Here is a 23,850-nt window from a genome sequence, read left to right as displayed (position 1 = left end):
ATGATTGCGAATTTACGAAAACGCACTCTTCGTAAAATGGTCGTCGTCAACCGGCGACACTTGTCGAATTTTGCTGTGTTGAAAAAAATTTTTATTTGAAAACGAACTGCGATTTCGTGCTGTGCAATCATATGTGCACAACATACAAAATTATCAGGAAAATCGGAAACATCAAATATACACCCTTTTTCGATCTTTCGTGGAATCTACCCAACACATTTGGGGTACTGAGGCATGCTTTGGCTGCCACGGCAACATTTTGGCGCACATGGCAAAAGGAACTTGCCTCAATGCACTTGGACAAACAGAAAAGGTATTTTACTAAGCGCTATCACAGTTTATTTACATCGTTACACTATCTACTTGGCCGGCGGAGTACCTCCAGGTGGAATCACGGTTCTTAGAGACGACCTCTTGGTCACCAAGGACGTCCCCAGTTCGGGCGGTGGGGCAGGAGCTACTTTCTCCGGGAACTGCATCCGATGTATGTCCTTGCGTGCCTCGGACAACAACAAGTTTGGGAGGAAGTTTGGGTTGCGAGGCACGGCTCCGGGCATTGGAGGATACGGGTTGCCTGTAAGGGAGCAGAGTGGAGACACAGTGGAGTACAGTTGCTGTACACATGGTTGTAATAATAATAACAATAACTGTTGTGGTTTTACGCCCCGAAACCACGATATGATTATGAGAGACGCATACAGCTTGTCGTGATGAACACATACGTGAATGTCCAAAGTATTTAACTTCGAAATTTCAAAAAGGTGCCCAGCATGAGGAACAGAGTTTTTTTTTTTCAACATTTATTTAGGGACTAGTGCACTGTGCAGTCTAAAGGGGTCTGCATTTTCTTCATTCAGCACGAAATGTCACTTTTGCCAGTTGGTAGCCGCAAGGGGAAGAGAGTGAGGCAGCCTATAGTTGGTTGAAGCCTAAGAAAAAAAATGTAAACTTCACCCATGGAAACACGCCGTGCCTGCCCTTCATCTGTGAAAGATGGTTGTGCTAGCTCGTTTCAGCTTGAACCATAAGTACATTTCCTCAGCTAATGTAACTACTATGCATATTAAGAGTTAAAGGCTTGTCAGTACTACCTAAAACATTACGTTTGACCAAGCAGTGATGTCAGAATCACTGGCAAAATTTACGAAGACTTTCAAGCTTCCGATCTGAAACCAGCGACACAAACGTGTGTCTGTATCGGAAAGTCAACTATCTGAAACACATAAGAAGTGCTTGATGTCACGAAAACGAGTAATCCCTATTGGACAGAGCATTTATGCAAATGCTGTGTGGAAGGGACAGTGATAGCTGTGAGCAGAGCTGACGTTTTTTCTTAGTTTGAAACCAACTACAGACCTTTCCACAGACATCTCCTTGGGCGCCGCCATAATCCTCTATGGGCTGCGCTAAATAGGCAAGACCCCCCAGAATTGCACTGCCGAGGCTGTGACGTCAGCCTTTGTGCTCCTTGCGTGCAGCCCAGCATGGCGGCGTTTTTTCTCTCCTGTGAAAATGTGTATAGAAGGCAGTGCTGCCACTGAGGCTAGCTGGGGGATGGTGAGCGAATGTGCAACGACCGAGGACTGCAGAGCTTGTATGTTTGCAGGATCTCGCAAACATAGCAAAAGTGTACCAAAATACTTGTCTTTTCCTGTATGGGTTAAATAAAGGCTTGAACCCCCTTAATCTTTAACAGAAATAGTGGCCACTGTGAGATAGCCCATTAATTTAGCGAAAAAGTTGTTTCTATAAGCCAGTTTCAGTATCCTTGAAATTGCCATGTCATCACGTGATACAGTTTTCCGTGTCAGAGCAATTGGAATGAACGTGTGCAGCGGTGCACTCTAGCTTTATTAAGATGAAAGCATAGGCGTGCGCAGGGTTCTCCATCAGGGGGGGCGAAGGTTCATCACAGCGCCCCCCCCACCCTACTAAGTCAATGTATAGGGTAGATTTTGTGCCCCCCCCCCCCCCCGCCCTTCTTAGGTGACTAGAAGGGTCAATGTACGAGGCAGGTTTTGCGCCCCCTCTTAGGTGATTAGGGGGGGCGGCCGCCCCCCCTGCCCCCCCCCCCTGTGTGCACACCTATGGATGAAAGCCTTAGATGCCTCATCAAACGTGAAAATTGCTTGTCGGCATTGGTGTCCAGTGGCGTCAGGGACAACACGAGTAATGCAAAAGATCATCATCACGTGACGATGTTGCTATATGATGTCATCATGACGTCACAGATCGCCAAAATTTGCGACGACATCACCCGACATCATAACATTACCTGACATCATAACGACATCAACGGAGGGTGGTGGGGCAGGATCAATACATCGACTGAGAAAAAAAAGAAGATGGCTTTTGCTGTCGGGTCGTCTTAGGTGAATGCACAAGGGACCCTCCGAGCTTTCTTTCTTTTTTTGTTTCAGGAGTGCCATTGTCGCATCTACTTACTATGAGCAATTTTTGAACAAGGAATGTGGCTGGAGCCAAGGTATCAACAGGCGGACCAGTCTTTGCCAGGGAAGCAACTGCCTTGATGAAGGCAAACTGCCCTGACGTAGAGAAGCTCTTTCGTCAAAACGCTGCCTCCAGCGACATTCCCCGTTCAATGATTTATAACCACCTCAAGTCTCTTTCTCCCCCTAAATTGCTGTCTTGTTTGGCTGTCACAAATGTGCCTTACTGGTAAGCAACGCAAACAAATTTTTATGCGTCATGACGTCACAGGAGTGGTGATGAAGCATGGTCCCAAATTTTGACATCCGCATTATTATCAAATGTTGCGTTTCTTTTTTTATGGCACCGAAGAAGGTGTCGAAGCTATGTCTCGGCCCTTCATGCTGAAATTCTACTCCTTCGTGCGAAAAAAAGCATGCTAGATCAGTTCTGTGTTGCATCGCAGGCCTTGACTACAAAATTCTGCTTGGCTGTCTACACAGGTTAAACTGGCCAATGTGCTAATGACCACTTCAGAGAATAATTACTAATTAATAATGGTGTCTGCATTTCCCTTTCCACTGCATTTTGTGCCACTGCGTACTACTGTGTGGGTACAAGGGCACAATAAGATGTGGGGAAGCATTAGCTAGAGTGATATTGAGGCGCATCACATTAAACGGGCACTGACAAAATTTTGCAGCTGACATAGCCTGTGGGATTGGTTCCCGTGAACATGCATATAATTGACTACCAAATCTCTACAGCGAATAGACAGTAAAGCCTCTGTGATACGATCACGGCTCATACGAATTTCGGGGTGATACGATTTTTTATGTGCTCCCGGCCAAGGCCCATTAGCCTTCAATGTATTGGAGTATGGTTGTTGTGAACCTATATGCACCCAGCGATGTTTGATACGAACGTATGCTAGTGCACAGGTACGAACAGGTGCTGCCCGCGCTGTCGCAGAAGACCCGACAGTCATGCCCAAGCATGCGTGCTGCGCAAGCATCAACAGTGCGTCGTTGCCTCCGAGATAGTGCGCGCAAGTCTTGGAGGCCTTTAGGCGCCTTCGCGTTTAGATTACAGATGATGTTGATGTTGCGCTTTTTTTTTCCGACGCGTTGACGCGTGCTCCTGTGCTCGAGGCAGCAGCGTCTTTGTACTGTGTTAACATGTGCCTGCAATGTCGATACAAGCCATGTACCTACAATCAGACGTTCTGTGAAACAAGACTGAAACTTGGGCTGCGGGTCCGTTATGAAGTCCCATGAAAGGTGGAAGAAGACCCCAAGAGACAAAGCGGACGGTCTTGGCGAAGGAGCTAGGCCTCTATCGTGTGCAAAGCGCTTCTTAAGTCACTTTCGCCGCACTACTATGGTGTCATGCAGAAAAGCGTAGTAAGATCAGGAAGGGGCTACTAGCGGTCAAGGGGCACAACACATCTGGTTCATTAATTACACACGCGCGCATGCACCGTACATTTACGAGTATAAGTACAATTGTTGACGTCTAAAAACTTTCCTGGCAATCATTCAGAGCTGTTCATGAGGTCGCTGCGGCCCTGAGAAACACTGAACCAAAGCGTATGCCAACTTTCTTTTGTAACATACTAATTTTCCATGTTTTCTGGCGATACGAATTTCGGATGATACATATAATTTTGGTAACCCCGCGAGATTCGTATCACCGAGGTTTTACTGTAGCTTGGAGGGCAATTTATATGAACTTTGATGTTCGCGTGCATGATGCAGCGCTATATGCCACACCTCGCGACATTGACATCTGAGGTGACTTGAAGGTGAACCCCAACTTTTTCGACTTCACCACTGCAGCCAAGCTCCTAGCTGACACACTGAGTAATGATGACGTCATAGTCGCCACTTCCCTTTTGTCATGTTTGTGCCAGCAGACCACTATTTGGGGGCTGTTCATGAATCCATGCCCGCAATGAACGTGAGGAGGCCTCAAGAAAACCACCGTGACAATAACGGCGATGTCAACGAAGACGATGGTGTCATTGGACAGCACATGTGGCAGGCGATAGGATGCAAGCAGATGACAAAGGCAACGTGGAACTGTGTAACAGTTCTCTATGCTCAGGAGGTCGAGTTTATTTACCATGCTGCACACGCTAGGCGGTGTTTGCACCTGGCGGCTTGTCATTACCGGAACTCTCCCAAACTGAAACCGAGAATGGTCAGTAATAGACTGTAATTAATTATCAGTGGTGCGCTGCAGTAAGCGATGTGCTGTGTTATGACTAACAGGCCCCAGCAACAATATGTTGCTGGGGGCCATATCGCGTTTCACCATCGGAGCGCCAGATATATAAACAAACAGGTGCATGAAATGAAAAAAAGGAGTCATACAAGGGGCAGCTCCAGTCATTCTTGTTAAAAAGAAAGATGGATCTTGGAGATTTCGCGTCAACTATCGCCAACTGAATGCTGTGACAAAAAAGAATGTGTAGCCACTTCCACGTATTGCTAACGCCATTGACTGCCATCATTCAGCCTCTTACTTTGCCCCAGTACACGATCTGGCTACTGGTAAATTCCGATGCATCCTGAGGACAAGGGAAAGACTGCCTTTGTTACCCCTGACAAGCTCTTTGAATTTAATGTGATGCTAATTGGACTGTGCAATGCTTCGGCGACTTTCGAGAAATTTATGAACACTATTCTGCACAGCTTGAAGTGGAACATCTGCACGTGCTACCTCGACACAGTTGTACTCTTTGGCTGCAGTTTCAGTGAACACAGTTCGCATCTGGATATTGTACTGAACTGCATCAGAAACACTGGCCTTGTTTTAAACTCGAAGAAATGCCACTTCGGAGACCACCAAACCCTTGTGCTTGGACATCTCGCTGATGAGGATGGCATCTGCCCAGGCCCTCAGAAGACATCAGCCGTTGAAGCGTTCAGTGCACCGCGCTCTGTTAAGGAGCTCCATAGTTTTCTGGGGCTTTGTTCCCATTTCCGCCACTTTAAAGCTAAATTTGCCGATGTTGCGTATCCGCTGACACGCATCTCACACACTACTGCAAGATGGCGGCCATGCACTCCGCAACTGCCACTGACGCGTCATTCTCCGGCGTGGCCCTCCTCATGCGATCATCAGCGACCACAGACAACAATTCACGGCGGATATCAGAGAGGAGCTGCTTTCTTTGTGCGAGTCCCACTTGCGTCACTCGACACCATACCATCTGCAAACTAATGGGCTCATGGAGTGCACCAACCGAATGATTATAAACATGCTCTCCATGTGCGTCTGATCCGACCGCAAGAACGGGGATGACGTGCTACCTTTCACAAGGTACGCGTTCAACACTGCTAAGCACGAAACTACTGGCTATAGGCTTCCCAAGCAACGCTTAGCGGCGCTGCTGCTCTTGACAGGCAGCGCCATCTCTGGCAGAAAAAGAGAAACTGGGGCGTGATCAGCGAGCGTTTTCCCTTCTCGCCACCGCGTTGCCGCTCGCTTCCGTGCACGTGCAGAGCTCTCGCGGTGCACTTGCGGCGTCTCACAATGTACCGCGTGCAGTGCGGCTTCAAAAGGATCTTCAAGCTTGACTGGCACTTCCGCAAAGCGAACTTGATAAAATGAGGAAGGCTCGTCAATCACGTTAACGGTGAAGAGCAGACGATCGACGACAACCACGCCCGACTCAAAGCGAAATGCATTTCCCAAGTCGCGATTACACCGTGTAGGTCGTATACCTCGAGGTAAGTCTCATTCTGTCACGTTAAAGATGAATAATGGTCCACATGCGCTCCGAAATGAAGCCGTACACGCTATCGATGTTCTGCGGCGTGGACTACGAATCATATGATTGTTGTTTTGATATGGCATGCTTACAGTAGCAGCCGTGTACTTTCGTGAACAAACGTTTGCGGCGTGCGAAAAAAAAGATTATACGGCCATGGCACTGCTTCCTGAGAAGGTTAGAGTCAAGTCCTCCGTGCCGCTGGAAAATCACCCGCCGATTAAGACGCGAGGCAGCTAGCTGAGCTTCAACCACTGTGAAGCAAGATGAACTGCTCGCCTCGTTTTTTCGGCTCTCGCGTCATGCTTGCAGTCTCTTTTTATGATACCGACTTGACAGGCGTATAAAACCTGTTGCGTGAACGCGGCTAGAAAATCGCACAAAGTCAGAAGGTGGTTAATTCAAGGTTGCAATTGCAAAACATGTATGAAGTGCCAGTTATATTTAGCGGCTTAAATATATAGCACCCCAATAAAGTGACAAAAACAAAGCAAACCTGCAGAACGATGTCAAAGCTTGCTGAAAATGCACAGACGTCCGTTCCGGCGTATTAAAGCAGCCTTCCCGACGCGTGAAATGCAGGCACCGAACTTCTGACAATGTGCGGAGTTCAGTTGAATTCAACCAACCGCACAACGCTAACGGTATAACGCGAATGTGAACGTTCAACAACGACGGGTAGGTCTCACGAGCACGGGGAATCAAAACACAAAGTTGCTTCACCTACAACCGTAAGTGGACTGTAACAATGCGAGAAGACAGCGAGTAATCATTACTGTAGTCGCTGCGTGCATGCACCGCGTTACTTACCGATTCAGGTAGTCGGAACGAACGAAAGCGATGAACTCAGACAGCCAAAATAGAAGGCGAGACAGCGCTGTCAGCTATCCACGCTTGCCGCCTTTATTTCTCGTGCGACCCGCCCGGGAACCGATACAGTTTAACACGTGAATCGTGTGCCTTGTCTGCACTGTTGTGGCTGGCCACTAAATGCAATACTTCGGACCACGCTTGCGCTTCCGCGGGGTCGCTTCTGCCATCGTGGAAATGCGCAGCTTCGCACAGCAAGCCTCTCGGTTCAACGTGCCGAGCTGACGGCCCCACAGTTACCCGCACTGAGAGAAGAACGCGAGCGCACGTGCGCTACCGCTACCGTGAAAGGGGCTGAGTCGGCCGCGCGACGGTTCAGAGTTTTCCGACAGAGCCGCAGCGCGGCTGGCGCGGCGCTGTCGTCACGCCGCAAACTTGAGCTTGGGTTCCCTATAGCCCTTTCTTCTTGCTGTATAGACGTCCGCCACGGCACACACTCAACGCAGTTTTGCCTTTCTCTACGCACGAGAACCTCACTGTCACCGAAACCCTTTGCCTCGCCAAAGAGTCTTATTGCTCGTTTACACACTTTGGCATTGCAAGAGAGATCGAAAGCATGCTACGACATTCGCTATTGTGCTGTAACTTATCACCCCGGTGATTTTGTGTGGCTATGAACTCCGGTACCGAAACGCGGGTTATGCCAAAAGTTCTTGGTCACATATGATGAATCGTTTGTTGTTCTCAAGAAACTCACAGAGGTCACGCATACAAAAGCTCGCCTCACAGCGAATGGCAGAAGAGCTGCTAAAATCCAAGCTGTCACTTTTGCTCGTTTGAAGTTGTTCACACCAAGATGAATCAAGTAACTTGGCGGGCGGGCTTTTATCTGCGAGTAGAGGAACGTTGTACATATCAGCGAGGAAAACAAAGGCCAGTGAATATGCTCGCCACCCTGAGCCGCAGCAAGAGAAGATGACGACGCTGGGATCTTCAACCAGTTGACCACTCCTGTGCTCACTTTCACGACTTAATAAACGGCCCCTTCAGCCATTAATGTCTCAGTCTCCTTCCCACGTGACAAAATTGGAACAAGAAAATATCAGACCAATATTTTTTGTGTTGGTGGCCCTTCAAGAAGAAAATCACACCATCTCCCGCTAAAGGGGACCATGAGGCGATGCGAAGCAGTGTTTCGGCATGTAGAGCCTGAGTTTCAGAGGGGGAGTGGAGAGGGGGAGAGGGGAAAGGGGAGAGGGTTTGCACATGCGCAGTAAGGGTGGTCACGCCGCACACCACCACCACCACAACCGGACTGAACTCCGCTATAAGATGCTTCACATCTAAAAGGTGACAGCTGTATTGGTGTTCCTCTCATATCTACATATAAAAGTTGGAGGACGCTTGAGCTTCGCCTTCAAGAGTAGAACGCGATAGCGTAATTGGGCCCCGTTCGCAATGTCTTCTCAATCGCTTGCCTGGCTTTACTTCTCGGTCGACACCTCAACTGTGCCGCAAGAAAACAAACACCTGCGTGTGTAACATTGGCTGTTTCATATTTTTCTTGAATGCTTACTGCAAGTACTGTTGGGAAAGGCGCAATATGCGTCCTTGAGGTGCCACATGCACCTGCGCAGCTGTACACTTTGTTGATGCTGTTGCTGATAATGATGATTACCGTATGTTGCAGATTATAAGTCGACGTTTTGTTCATAAAATGACATTTCAAAGTTCGGGGGTCGACCTACAATCGGAGTCGACCTATATGCGGAATCGTAAAGTCGACTGATCTGTGGGGTCTGACGAAAGATCGTCGTCCTCGGATTCCCTGCTATTTGACGCATCGATAACATCAGCCGCAGAGGCAGTGGAGTCATGGCAACTGCTATCTCCCAACGCGTGCGCCGCTTCCAGAGCCGGACATTTTTGCGATCTACCACGACGATCGTGAAACTATAGTGAAACCACGCGAGGCGAAAGTGGCGAAACTACGGAGCGCAATTAAAGATCGCTGCTCGGCATTAATGCGAACTGCTTGGGAAATACGGTCTCGAAAGCAGCATTTCAAGCCTTTGATAGAAGGTGAACGATTCTCTATGAAAAAAAGAGGAATTTATCTTGCGATGCGCCCTGCAGTTTTGTTTTCATACAATAGAAATGATTCATTGACAAACAATCGGCATTCCACAGAAAAGCTGGCAGCACCATGTGGGCAGGCAACAACACTTCGCGGGGAACTAAACCTCATGACCAGTCACATGCGCCCACAAGCATCTTCATGTCTTTTGGCACTCACGCCTGTTCGCCATTTCTGCATTTCACTTCGCTTGCGAGCAGTGATGTGCGCGATTTGTGACACTGCCAAACAGACGCCAAGATGCCACCGCTACGCCAGCAACAGTACAGCGCTGCTTTCAAGTGACAAGCGATCCTCTACGCAGAGTCGGAAAACAACGTTGAAGCAGGGCACAAGTTCGATGTGTCGGAAAAGTGTGTGAGGGAATGGAGAAAACAAAGGACCAAGATCTTCGCATGCGCTGTTACACGCCGTTCCTTTCGCGGACCGAAGTCTGGACGATACCCTGCCGTCGAGGAGGTGGTTCGAGATTGGGTTCACGACCAGAGAAGCAAGAGCATGAGTGTTTGCTACGATGATGTCCGTGTGGTGTTATCCACGTGCGGCATCTCAGTACCACCGACACCCCTTCCGACAGCGAGCAGCAGCAGTGGCTCACACGACGGCAGTGACCGTGACTGCGTCCTTCTCTCAAGCGATGACGGGTCATAAGCAATGTTTCACGGGTAAATAAATGTTTCTTTGCATCACTCCCTCTTCTGAAAAAACTTATTGGTGAGCCATGGCCGCAGCATGAGGCTGTGTTCGGAGTAAACTTTTCTTCCCTAGAAGGGGTTGCAAGTTGGGGGGGTCGACTTATAATCGGAGTCGACTTATAATCAGCAATATACGGTAATTATGCCTGAGTGCTCTGCAATGTGTGGGGCCTTAAAACACCTACTCGTTGTGCAATTCATATGGTTTGACGCCTGATGTGATTTTACACTTCTGCCACACAATACTACATGCGTTAAGGAGACTCCTCCCACTACGTGACATTCATGTAGTGTTTTTTTCCGAAGCAGTTTCAAGCAGTGGCGCTCTGTGGTAGAACACCTGCTTGCCACGCAGACGGCCTGGGTTCGATTTGCACTGAAACCCAAGTTTTTTATTATTTATCTATTTGCATCTTTCTCGATGTTCTGCTGACAACACTGATTTTTCGCTCACTATCAAAGATGCCAATGCCGGAATATCTGTGAAACGCACTCTTTAAAGCTACCGTGTTAAAAATGAATGTGATTATCTAGATTCTGTTGTAGGACAGTGTTTCATCAAGTGCTGTGCTTTTTTTTTAAACCTGTATCTTTTGCAAGCATATTCAATAGAACCTCACTGATATTCTCCCATTTCATAGGATATCCCAGCGTCAACGTCTTGACTGTAATCACAAACTGACCTAATACAGTTACATTTCTTTTTCACCTGTTCATCCTTTACAGTCATGTGTCGGTGCCATGCCACCATGTGAAATTATTGGCTACGGTCACATGTCAGGAGGCGCCAGACACGCATGCTTGCTTGCACTATTCTTCGTTTACTTGGGTGGGTTGTGCCAACTCTTGGCATCGTTTCTCAGTTAAAAATTCTAGTTTTTGTTGTCTCCAGTTGAAGGCAGCACTTTTTCAAAAGGATTTAATTGCACACAATTTGTAGCGTGTACTGCTAACTGGATGGCAGCGTTTTCTGTGCAGGCATTGTATAGACGGGATTCACGCGAGTTTAGTGAGTCCAATGACGAGTCTAGCACTGAGGACTTCTTTTTAGTGCCACACTTCATACACAGGAACATAAATGGCAACAGCAAGAACTGCCCTGTGTGCAGCGATAAAAAGGCGGCAGGTAAGAGACAGTCTTCTACTTAAAAGATATGCTGTGCAAATCCCTGGCGGCTGCTTCGAGTGTTACCATACCATACCATACCATACTATACTATACTATACTATACTATACTATACTATAACACTAGCAGTGAAGGGTAGAGGGCATGGTTTCTCAAACTTGGTTACACGGAACCCAGGGGCTCCATGAAGGGCATTTTAGGGCTCCACGAGTGGTCAGAACAAATGCGACATGCTCCTGTTTTACCCACATTAGCACCTAATTTATTTACTTAAACAAGGAACTTTGCATTGTACTTTGCATTTAAAGAAGCAATCGCACGCCGCATCCATACATAGGAAGTCTGCGGATGGCAAGAGGCCCATGTGGTAACAGCACTGAAGACTCGTCATCCAGAGTGCGCCATGAAACTTGTGCAATTTGCGGACCCGCAGTGAGAGAGCGCATGGAGCACTGGTAATTCATGCTCGTGAGCACAGTTTTTAACAAGTGTGCAGGTATCAATTCAATAATTCTGCAAGTCGAGATAAAGAAGATGATATTAGGTGTTCAAACCAGTTCAAATGAAATTACAGCACTTTATTGATGGCTCATGGATCACGTGGCACAGTTTTCATACACGCTGATTTGCCACTGCACTATGTCAGTATTGCAATCAAAATGCGCAATGGGCCTTTTATAATCGCAAGAGGCATCGCTTTTTGCCGGTTGTGGGCTACATGAACATTTAGTCTTAGCCTTGATTGACAACCATTTTACAGTGCAACTGCCATGCCTTCTTTTTTTGTTTTGCAAAGAATCAAATAGGCTTTTGTACATCTGACGCTTCGTTTGCATGTACACATTACTTACAGTGTACGGTGCCTGAAGCACGCAGTGTATGGTCAGCCGACAGGGTTGCGGAGGAATCGCACGTTTATTGCAAATCGGTTCTCCAGTCCCGCAAGGTGGCAAAATCATTAAAGGGGCACGAAAGATAAACAATGAATCAGTTTAGATTGATAAATTGTACTCTGAGAACTCTGATGTCATTAATCTAGCCATCATAGGTTTATTAATAGAGGAGAAAATTAAGTTCAAAGTTTCACTTTTAAATTTCCGCACATGATGTCACAGATTTCAAAGTGTACTTATCGTAGTTTGGTGCCATTGGCCCAACGAAATTTCCTCAAACTTGGTATGTTAAGTTATGGCCCTCAGAGGACAATGTACTTCATATTTACTTATTAGGAAATACGTAGGCCCTAGCAGGCGCCGTCAAAATACGTGACATCACAGCGATTCGTGCAGAAATTTCAAGGTGGCGTCGCCACCCACATTTTCCTTTTGCGCATTTTCTTGCTTACTAAGCGTCTTCTCGCAGCAAGTGTGCTGTTTTTGGTATCGTGAAAAAGTAGCTTACTAATACGAGAAAAAATCGTTTTGCCCTTTAGTGTCCCTTTAAGAAATGGAAATAGACAACTATCTGTCTGCAGCACAAAGCCACAAGAAAATCCATGGAGATTTCTCAGAAAGAAAGCTTCTTAGTTGCCGAAAAATTTGTCATGGTCTGGCGATCAAACCCAGGACCAACGTCTTTCCGGGGCATTCGCTCTACCAATTGAGCTAACCAGGAAGCTATCAAACAGCAGCACAAGGGTGAACTCATTGACAACTTGAAGCACATGGACACATACTACAGCACATCAGTTCTGCAGAACACCGCAATGTAGTGGAGGGGTTAAGAGAGGGAAATCTACAACCGCCCCTTTGTAGTACAAAGCCACAAGGAAATCCATACAGATTGTGAAGACAGGTTAGCACAAGTCTTGATTCCCACAGGACTTGATTCCCACAGTGTGCCGCCCCTTGGCTATGCCAGTGCCCCATTTTTTGACCGTCGTTATGCTAAAGCAAAAGTTAGGGGTTCTGCGGCACTCTGGAAAAGCCACTGGGGTTCCCCAAGGCCAGACAATTTGAGAACCCCTGGTATAATCAATTCTTAAATAAATTCCCAGACGTGTTCTTGTACCTGAGCAGTTTTCCCGCATGGAGCCCAAAATGCGCAGGATGGCCTCCGATTAGAATGACCGCAAATTGGGTAAGGCCTTATGATCGCTAAGAGTTAATATGTTCCTGAAAAACACGATCATCCAGTGCCAACATTCAGTTTGTCACTGCACTACGATCGTATAAATGTGCTTTCTGGCTGACAGATGTTACGTGCAACAGAGAAGTTGAAAAGCCTGCACTATTTTTTATTTATAATGTACATATATCGATACCACACAACAGGAGGTGAGACAGACAGATACGGTCAAAGTGCCAGTGGTTCACAAAACACTGCTTTACATTCAATAGTTACCTCCCCCTTTTCATTGTGGACACTGCTCAGACAGTGGTGCACTTTACCTTTGAGCTCCAGGGCTACCCAGTTGTGCTTGTAGTAGGGTCCCGGCTCCATGCTGTTGAACTTGTCGTTGAAGGGTGTGGGCAGTATGTGCACTCGCGTGTACGAGCCCTCGTAGGTGGCAAAGCGTGGTGCCAACACCTTGAACAGCTTGTGCACCAACTGCTTCTCCTGTGCACAGATTGGGAAGAAAATGTTAACAAACAAAATAATACCTTGGGTGTCTTAAAGCAATCGCATTAAAGAGCTCGTTTCGCAGAAATTCCGGTGTCGGCGTCGTTGGTTGTGAGCGAAAAATCGGCGTTGTCCATGAAAGAAAACTCGAGATAGGTGTAAATAAATAAATAATAAATATTCAGTTTGACTGGGAATTGAACCCAGGCCTTCTGCGTGACAAGCAGGTGTTCTACCATGGAGCCATGCCAGTGCTTGAAACTGCTTCTAAAAAAATGCTACAAGAATGTCACATAGTGGGAGGAGTCTCCTTAAAGCATGCAGTATTGCATGGCAGAATCGTAGAATTGCACCAGGCATCAAAACATGTGAATTGCACAATGAGTGGATAGTTTAAAGCTGCCCACCCATTACAAAGTGTGCAGCTGTGCAGGTGCACGTGGCACCCTATGGACACATAGCAGGTACTTCACCAATTTGCAAAAGGAATAATTATCGTGTAGTGAGCACTTCGCTACATTCTAGGCTAGTAGTTTGAAATGGCCAATGTTGCACGCACAAAGGTTCCTTTCATTGTGGCAAGGTTGAAGGCGATGCACACAGGGCCCGATTAAACTATCGCATTCTACTCTTGAAGCCGAAGCTCAAGCATCCTCCAAGTTTTTACTATTAAAAAAGTTCACAGATGGACTATGGGCCGAGAGCACGTGATGTTCTGGCAAGGTGGGTGTCTTGTAACATTTTCTAAGCAATGACTAATACTACTTTGTGTACTACTACTACAACAATGTGTGAGCTGGTGCTTATATCAGACCATACATTGTTTGTACACCGTGCATGGAACTATGCTTCGGTCGCGAATTCAAGCGACGTATTGAAGCGGCTGGCCGTAGAGACACGTTGCTCCACTCTTTAGTAATCATTAAGTGGCACTTAAAACATGGCACCCGTGACGAGTTTCCAGTTCTGTAATAAATTCCAATGTATGCAGCCTACAAAACCACAACCTTTGAGATCTGTTTCACCACTCTGAGGAAACTCTTGCTGGAGCATGGTTTTTGAACACGACCTTTAGGTTCAAATTCTTGGGCCCTTCGACGTAACAACTATGTCACATTCGACAACAAAAAAATTTGAGACCTAATGCTAGATTAAATTTTTGTTTCGACGCACCCACTTCTGTGATAGCCAAGCTAATGGGCTGCAGTAGTAATAACAATTTCAGTTTAAATAAACTGAAATTTTCGGGGAAGGTAAGGGCTCAGTAAAAAACAGGTTTCTCAACCTCAGCAGCTTTCAACTCTTATTTATGTAGATGCTAGTGACTCAGAAAACTTTGCTAGACATTGCTTTTTCGGGCATTTTTCTTAGAATTTTGGCATGCCAAGTTAGAAGTGTGTTTGGGCACGAGTACTTGCTTCTGCATGTTTTAGTGTGTGTGTGTGTGTGTGTGTGTGTGTGTGTGTGTGTGTGTGTGTGTGTGTGTGTGTGTGTGTGTGTGTGTGTGTGTGTGTGTGTGTGTGTGTGTGTGTGTGTGTGTGTGTGTGTGTGTGTGTGTGTGTGTGTGTGTGTGTGTGTGTGTGGTGTGTGTGTGTGTGTGTGTGTGTGTGTGGTGTGTGTGTGTGTGTGTGTGTGTGTGTGTGTGTGTGCTGTGTGTGTGTGTGTGTGTGTGTGTGTGTGTGTGGTGTGTGTGGTGTGTGTGTGTGTGGTGTGTGTGTGTGTGTGTGGTGTGTGTGTGTGTGTGTGTGTGTGTGTGTGTGGTGTGTGTGTGTGTGTGTGTGTGTGTGTGTGTGTGTGTGTGTGTGTGTGTGTGTGTGTGTGTGTGGTGTGTGTGTGTGTGTGTGTGTGTGTGTGTGTGTGTGGTGTGTGTGTGTGTGTGTGTGTGTGTGTGTGTGTGTGTGTGTGTGTGTGTGTGTGTGTGTGTGTGTGTGTGTGTGTGTGTGTGTGTGTGTGTGTGTGTGTGTGTGTGTGTGTGTGTGTGTGTGTGTGTGTGTGTGTTGTGTGGTGTGGGTGGTGTGTGTGTGTGTGTGTGTGTGTGTGTGTGTGTGTGTGTGTGTGTGTGTGTGTAGTGTGTGTGTGTGTGTGTGTGTCCACTTGTCCTATTTGTCCACTTGTCCTCTTTCCAGTAGCCTAAACACAGATTAGAGCATTGAGAGGCACTGCCAGTACACTCAAACCTCCATATAATGAACACAGATATAAAGAATTATTGGTTATAACGAAGTAAATGAAGAATAGTCTTCTCATAGATTCAGTGTTACAAATAAATGTTTATAACGAATTTTCGGATATAACGAAGTTATATTCGTGGCAGATGTGACTTATAACGAGGCTTGCGTGTAATAGTGTTGAAGCATCCAATAAATCATGTTGCTTTCCCGCCACGTTACCCTGCCTATTCTCGCGGTTGCAATAGCAAAGGAGGGCTCTCGCTCTGTTCACAGCTGTAAAAACAATTACTAAACGCAGCGATGGGTGTAATAATGGGAGCAGAGTTGAGCACGGATTTTGCTTCCTTTCTGCTCACTGCCCTGAAAAGCAGTTGGTTGTTTGCTTCCTACAAGATATCGCCTGCTCAGGTCCAAAGCGAATTTGGAATCTGTCCCCTTGGACATGAGTGATCACATTTACCGTATGAAGATGCCATGAGTGAGGTGATGGGGCATGGCAGAAGCAAAATTTATCTATCTGAGTTTATTGGCGAGTCGCACGTGAAAGTTAAGGGCTTCAGAAATTTCACTCGACATTCTGCTGCACTTGAACTGCCTGTGTCTTTTTGTTTGCTTTTGTCCAGTGGTCTTTATGTTTAATGTGTTCGTGTTTAAGTATTCCAAGGGGCTCCACTGGGGCCATTTCGAGTTAGAAATAAAACTTTGCGCACATTCAGCGTTCATTCAAGTCCCTCTTTCATGGCCAACATAAGAACACATCATTGCAACGTTAGTGAAGTAAACGAAATAAATTTATCCTGCTATTTGCACCACCAGCAAGATTCTTGAGAGCAGCTGAACACGTTTTACACGCATTCATCTGAAGTGCTATTCCTCTAAGCAAGGCAGCATTTTACCAATAAAGTTTCGGTTACAACTTGTTGATGAGATTTCTTGCTTCACCTTGTTACCTTTGCAATATTATCCATGGATAATGTTTTGTCGGCCTTGGCATGCTCAATACAACACATTAGTTCAGACTATCAGGGCACCCATAGATGTCTGCACATTTCTTGTGGATCTCAAAACTCTGAATACAACCTACAATTGCTTAATTTATTTTATTCAATGTGGTCTGCGCATATTTTTGCAAGATCTCTAGAAAGTGATTCACATTAGGTCAGGTTCCCTCGTTCAGTGTGGTCTATGCACCTATCTTGCAGAAGTAGCTCACCTGATATAGACCGCAGTATCTAAAATTATTCTATTCAATGCACTGGTCCTATGCTTTGCTCTCACACGCACGCACAGAAAAGTATCCCTGCGTAGACGCTAGAGATCACAATCCATCACCATACCCAAGACCTGTGCACCTTTCTAGTGAATTTCCAAAGCCAGCTCTGGTCAGATCTTCGAAGTAGGCCACTCTTATTGGAACAAGTTGCTCCCTGATTCTTTCTGTAATGGTACCTCTAGTTAAGACAGGTGTGAAAAGAGCAATTGCCACATACGTTTATCCAGTAGTCCGCAAGCTCCATAGTCCTTGCATGGCAGTCACCATATCGAATCGCTTCTGAAATCAGCTGGATAAGAAGATCAGCACCAATCATGTTAGAAGCACAGCTCTTTTACATCACAAGTTCTAACATCACGAGTTGCTTTATTGCATGACATGGCACTGTAGAACTATGTTAGGCGCAACTCCACGCTACATCGTCACACAGGTGCTAAGTATTAAAACAGAGCACGTGGCATAAGAATGCCCGAGATTGAGCTAGTTATGTTAGTTACGATCTTACTTCGTAGCATGGAAAGAACAGAGACAAGTGCTAACTTCCAACCAAATAAAGGTGTATTTCGGATACACTACAGCGTCTACACAAAAAGCCATACGCGTAACATACATTTGTAGTCTCACTGTTTTTCTTTTAAACTACGTTGTGGTTCTCGTTAGGTCTTGTCCCTGTATGTGATTGTATTGTGACATGCACGTGGCTTTTCATGTACAGACGGGTCCACTGTTAAAGGGAACACTTGCGTTTTGGGTATATCCAGATTTCACTCTCCTGCAAAAGCATAGTGGCTTAGATTTGCATAACAGTACTGGTGGTTGACAGTTCCGAACCCTTATGATAGACTGGTAACGTGCGCGAACAATCTTTCCGCATCCACTAGCCGTTAGGGGGCCAACAAAATGAAAGTAGCTCATTCGAGTGTTCCCTTTAACAGTGGACCGTACTGTACATATAAACAAGCTGTATTGCTAGAGAAATAAGCCTTGGGCTGGAAGTTGGTCCTTGTCTGTGTTGTTTCCTTTGTGTCTTCCCTACTGTTTCCTCAATAACAGCTACTACTATTCCTTAACTGTGTTGCATGCTAAAAAGCATAGAGTGTTGACTCCTTTGCCATCAGTAAAGAACACAAAAGTGCACTGGTAAATTTAACGTTGCGCAACGTACACGAGGACTAGAAAGGAACACTTAAACAGACAAGCGCCAACTATCAACTGAAGTTTATTTCAGGAAACACTGATACTTATACATGTAAAAAACCACCCGTCACATCATCACATGCTCAGGCTCTATCGCGAGATAAAGGTAATCTCTTTTTCTTGGAGTGCTACTGACGCGCAGCTGATGCAATTGTCTCCGGCACGCGCAATGTAAAACGCTTCGAGGATCTCCCTCTCTAATCTATCACTGGATCGCGCTAAGAATTTAGTCTGATTCAAAATTGGTCGGCAGTTGCAGCGTTTACAGTGCTCCGACATATGCCCTCCCGCGTTGTTATTTACAGTCCAGTTGTGCTCACGTGCCCTCTCATTGTAGCAGCGTCCCGTTTGACCTATATATACTTTGTTGCATGTCAGCGGGACTTCATAGACGACATCTTTCTTGCATTGGGTGTACTGTATCGCGTGTTTCTTAGTGCAGGGCTCCAGTCTCACTTTGTTTATCATTGGACAAATCTTGGACAATTTACATGGGGCACTTAAAACAAGATTCACATTGTGCCTTTGCGCAACACTCTTCAAATTGTGCGAAACCCTATGCCAATATGAAATTACATCCACCCTCTTTTTTTCTGCTATTTTTTCTGTGATAACCGCCTGCGTTTCCTTTTTGAACTTTTGAAGAAGCTTCTCGCAAACGCTGGAAATTAAAAATGAAGGAAAACCCGCTTGGGTCAGCCTGGTTACCTGATTCTGGAAACTTAATTCTACTCTGTGTGCGCATGACTTACTTAGTGCTTCCTTTAAGCACGTCATTGCGACACCCCTCTTCACTAACTTAGAATGGGCACTGTCATATGAAATCAGCCGCTTCGTCGCCCATGGCCTGTACTCCCAGCACACATGCGTGTTCATCAAAGTTAGCTTCAAGTCTAGGAAGCGAATGCTATCATCACTAGGCCGCTCGCGCGTGAATTTTAGCGCCTGCGATGTGCTTCTGAAGGTATTTACTAGAGCTGTGCGAATAGCAAAATATTGGGTGCGAAGCGAATTCGAATATTGAGGTGTGAGTGCGAATCGAATCGAATATTTTTCGAATATTTCTCGAATATTTCTTGAATATTTTTCGAATACTTCGAAGCGAAATTGAATTGCAGAGAAAAAAGTTAGAGAGGATTCCTAAGCATATTGTTATGAGATAGCGACATGAAAGCGTTTCTTTTCACTATTTTGATGAAGCACTGGCGGGGTGGTGTTTCATAGTTGTCTTATCAAGAATGAGGCAATGTAGAGGCCGAACTGTATTTATGTACATGATTTGGTGCAACCAAAGTGTTCCCAACAACACTTTACACGTGATAGGCAAAGATGCCATTTCCTCAGCTTCTCCCCTTCTTTCAACTTCTGTGGAAGCCCAACTGATGTGGCGGACAAGGGTGTGCTCCCTTCAAGTCCGAAGTTCCAAATCTGCCTCGTAGACGTCGATATATAAGAACATCTGAAATTTTAGATGCTAAAAAGCTTCGGCTTCCGATTTTTCGGACTTCCTGCTCAAATTTTAGGTCCAAAACAGCATTAATTGAGCCCCCAACTCTGCCACATCTTTCATCTCCATGTTGGCACCAGCATTTTCTGTAGTACATTTGCGACCGTAGCAGAGCTTGAAAGCAGCTTTGCCGCAACACCGGGGTGTGATGAGGTGAAGCATATTGAAAATCTAGATACCACTTCCAATCGGACGTTGACTCTCTCTTGGCAAAGCTCGATCGTAGCAGAGTTTGAAAGGCAGCTTTGCCACAATACTGGGGTGTGGTGAGGTGAGGCATATTGAAAATCTAGGGACCACTTCCAATCGGACGTTGTCTCTTGGCAAAGCTCGATCGAAGCAGAGCTTGAAAGGCAGCTTTGCCACAACACTGGGGTGTGATGAGGTGAAGCATACTGAAAATCTAGGGACCACATCTATTTGGACGTTGACTGTCTTGGCAAAGCTCGGCAGTAGCGGAGCTTGAAAGGCAGCTTTGCCGCAGTACCGGCGTGTGATGAGGTGAAGCATATTGAAAATCTAGGGACCACATCTATTTGGACGTTGACTGTCTTGGCAACGTTCGACCTCGGAGGGGAAAGAGCGCAAGAGAAGACGAGGACAAGAAAGGCGACGCACACAGAGCGCTCTGTGTGCGTCGCCTTTCTTGTCCTCGTCTTCTCTTGCGCTCTTTCCCCTCCGATGTCTAACCAACACGCCCAAGCTTCGATACAAAGTTCGACCGTAACGGAGCTTGAAAGGCAGGTTTGCCGCAATACGAGATTGTAATGAGGTGAAGCATATTAAAAATTTGAAGGGGTCACTTTCAATCGGACATTGACTGTATTTGTTTTTGGGAAGTTCGAATAGTTCGAATAGTAAAATTCCAGTGCGAATCGAATAGCAAACACTATTCGAAAAATATTCGAAATTTCGAATATTCGCACACCCCTAGTATTTACTATTGCTTCTACTGTACGCTCTAGCACTGGACCTGCCACTTCATCAACAACGATGAGGTAGTCATCCACATACCTGAGAACGGTAACCGGGTTAGACTGGACAAGAGAGCTGTTCACACGTTTGTCAAAGATACTGAGATACAGGTCAGACAGAATCAGAGCGAGCGAGGACCCTATACAGACAGCCTTGAGCTGTGCAAAAAGCTGACCTTCGAAATTAACCACTGTGGACTGAAGGTAAAATTCTAATAATTCTAGAAACCTATCACTACTCACTCCAGTGGCACAGGTGAACTTCAACTCCCCGAAGTCCTCAATCTTATCCCTAATTGCACTGAGCAAACCGTCATGAGGTAAAGAATAGTACAAGTCTTCCACATCCAGCGAAAAGGCATACACACCCCTCCACGTCCCCTCCTGTAAAGTCTGCACAACTTGCGCCGAGCTCCGCACAAGGAAAGGGTCATCAAGGGGAAGCATGCGTAAATGTCGCTGAATGTCGCAAGTTGGTAGCTTCCTACTTCTTTTCATCATGTCACTGCGCTACTCTTTTGAGAGCAACAACCTTTGGAAATCTTTTTCGTAAAATTGGCCTTGATCTTACAATTCCTCGTATACTTTCGATTCGAGCGTCCACTCATGGGTTCAGTCACAGAGATATTTGCGCCATTGTCCTGGAATGCATTAGCAAGTTAATGCAATTGACTAGCCAAATCTTGGTAGATCATCCAAACCAAATCTTGGTAGCAATCACCCATTTCTCTCGCACCTATCCCACTGAATTTGTAGGTTGTGCATGTCAAACTAATCTTTATATTAATTAATTCTTATCCACTGCATTGGCGATTACCCTACATGAAGCCATATCAAGATTCAAATTCCTGTCCAATCCCGCGTAGCGGGTAAGTGCATAGGAATAAGGAGCAAGCAAGCATGATTCGTCCAACACCAGATATCTACGTTCAGTTACTCAAGGAACAATAACAGCTCTATTGACAGTCTGTGCTCTGCTTGCACATGACTGCTGACTTCAGACCTGGCAAATGTTTACTTGCACGAACAATTAACTATGAGACTCGATTTCAGAGGCAACGAATCGGTCTTTCGGTCAGTGATCATGATCACGGCGCTCACTATTCAAGATACATGCAGGACAACCAACATTGTAAGAACAAGGGTACCAATATGGGCTTGTTGGTTCATCGTAAACTGGCTAGTAGCATAGCGCGGGAAGACACAAGGACACAGAAGAAGTACGAGACGAACACAAGCGCTAACTTTCAACCACGAAAATATTATTTTCAGGATTGGTCATATATACACACATGAAATAACGAAACAGTAGTGAGATATTTTCGTTTACAACTGATAGCACATGGAAAAGGGCGTTCAATCTTATCCGTCATACAGCAGTTTATACGTGGCAACCAACCTTAGCTACAGGGCATGCGTAAATATTCGATTTCTTTGGTGGATAATGACAGTCACACCTTGCTGATACAGTGGTTGTCGGCAGAAAGGATGCGATCTGTCTCTATTATCAGTCTTACAGGCTCCGATTTACTTCTTGAAAGGATGGCAGTATCCTCTAGTACCGGGTAGCATGCACACGTTTTGCAGTGAAGTGCTAAAAAACAGTCACCTGACGCACCTTACACTTTATTTCGGTGTTCCCTCAACCGGTCGTTAATGCATCTTCAGGTCTGGCCTATGTAACAATTGCCGCACGAGAGGGGAATGCGATAAACAACACCAACAGCGCATGGGACAAACTCATCCTTATGTTTCTTATCACAGACTGTGCTGGTAGTCATTACCGGATTAGTAGGTCTACATAGGGTGCTCAACTCGTTCGGACCTGAAGAGACCCCGTTTATGTTTTCTCGGCCTCCTATTTTCTTGAAACTGTGAGATAGATAACTGATGTATGTAAGGTATTACAGCAGTTCTCTTGGGTTCACGCCCACTACCTTCCCCGTTTGTCGGAGGGCATCTGTGTTAGTGTCAGTAGCGGAAAAAGTGATGAAGCAGGGACGCTCGACCGACAAACAGGGAAGGTAATGGGCGTGAACCCAAGAGAACTGCTGTAATACCTTACATACATCAGTTATCTCACAGTTTGAAGAAAATAGGAGGCCGAGAAAACATAAACGGGGTCTCTTCAGGTCCCAACGAGTTGAGCACCCTATGTAGACCTACTAATCCGGTAATGACTACCAGCACAGTCTGTGATAAGAAACATAAGGATGAGTTTGTCCCATGCGCTGTTGGTGTTGTTTATCGCATTCCCCTCTCGTGCGGCAATTGTTACATAGGCCAGACCGGAAGATGCATTAACGACCGGTTGAGGGAACACCGAAATAAAGTGTAAGGTGTGCCAGGTGACTGTTTTTTAGCACTTCACTGCAAAACGTGTGCATGCTACCCGGTACCAAGGGATACTGCCATCCTTTCAAGAAGTAAATCGGAGCCTGTAAGACAGACAATAGAGACAGATCGCATCCTTTCTGCCGGTGACCACTGTATCAGCAAGGTGTGACTGTCATTATCCACCAAAGAAATTGAATATTTACGCATGCCCTGTAGTTAAGGTTGGCTGCCACGAATAAACTGCTGTATGACGGATAAGATTGAACGCCCTTTTCCATGTGCTATCAGTTGTAAACGAAAATATCTCACTACTGTCGCGCGATTTCACGTGTGTATACGTGACCGATCCTGAAAATAAAATTTTCGTGGTTGAGAGTTAGCGCTTGTGTTCGTCTCGTACTTCTTCTGTGCCCTTGTGTCTTACCGCGCTATGCTACTAGCCAGTTTATTGTAAGAACACCCCCTCACAGGTAAGTGTGACCTCGCGAGGCCGTGTAGTGGTTTCTTTTGGAGATCGGCCTCTAAAATGAGTTTAGAGAGTCCTCACCCGCTCGGCATATCCTCGCACTTCGTCCGCCCGTGGGTGGTTTAGCTCGATCCGTTCGTGCTTGAAAAGGGCCGTAAGCGTTGCCCTTATTTTTTCCACGCGGCCGAGCGACCCTTTAGGTGTGGTCAGCCTGCGATGTCTGTGCGTAACGACGTGCTTAAGTGCCGGAATCAGCCGTGTAGCGTCCGCCATGCTCGCCCTTTAAAACGCGCAGGCGGCTGCCATTAAACCTCCGCAGAAATATATAAAACATATATTCTCACATATTAAAATAAGTGCAGCCACTGTGAATTTTCAAATGCTTT

General features: G+C 46.0%; 1 protein-coding gene across 1 annotated transcript; it reads right to left on the bottom strand.

Annotated features, from left to right (window-relative positions):
- Positions 1-301: 301 nt before the first annotated feature.
- On the bottom strand, positions 302-23,768 carry LOC119395828 (39S ribosomal protein L17, mitochondrial). Its single transcript, XM_037662837.2, has 4 exons — positions 23,546-23,768; positions 17,201-17,272; positions 13,368-13,536; positions 302-574 (listed from the first exon to the last, which is right to left on the bottom strand). Exons 1-4 carry the CDS (start codon positions 23,735-23,737, stop codon positions 360-362), a joined length of 648 nt encoding a protein of 215 aa, XP_037518765.1. The 5' UTR covers positions 23,738-23,768; the 3' UTR covers positions 302-359.
- Between the last annotated feature and the right edge of the window lie 82 nt (positions 23,769-23,850).

This window comes from Rhipicephalus sanguineus, chromosome 6 (genome assembly GCF_013339695.2).
Source record: "Rhipicephalus sanguineus isolate Rsan-2018 chromosome 6, BIME_Rsan_1.4, whole genome shotgun sequence".
NCBI classification, from domain to species: domain Eukaryota; kingdom Metazoa; phylum Arthropoda; class Arachnida; order Ixodida; family Ixodidae; genus Rhipicephalus; species Rhipicephalus sanguineus.
Note: the sequence above shows the minus strand (reverse complement) of the source record. Positions and strands in the feature narration are given on the sequence as shown.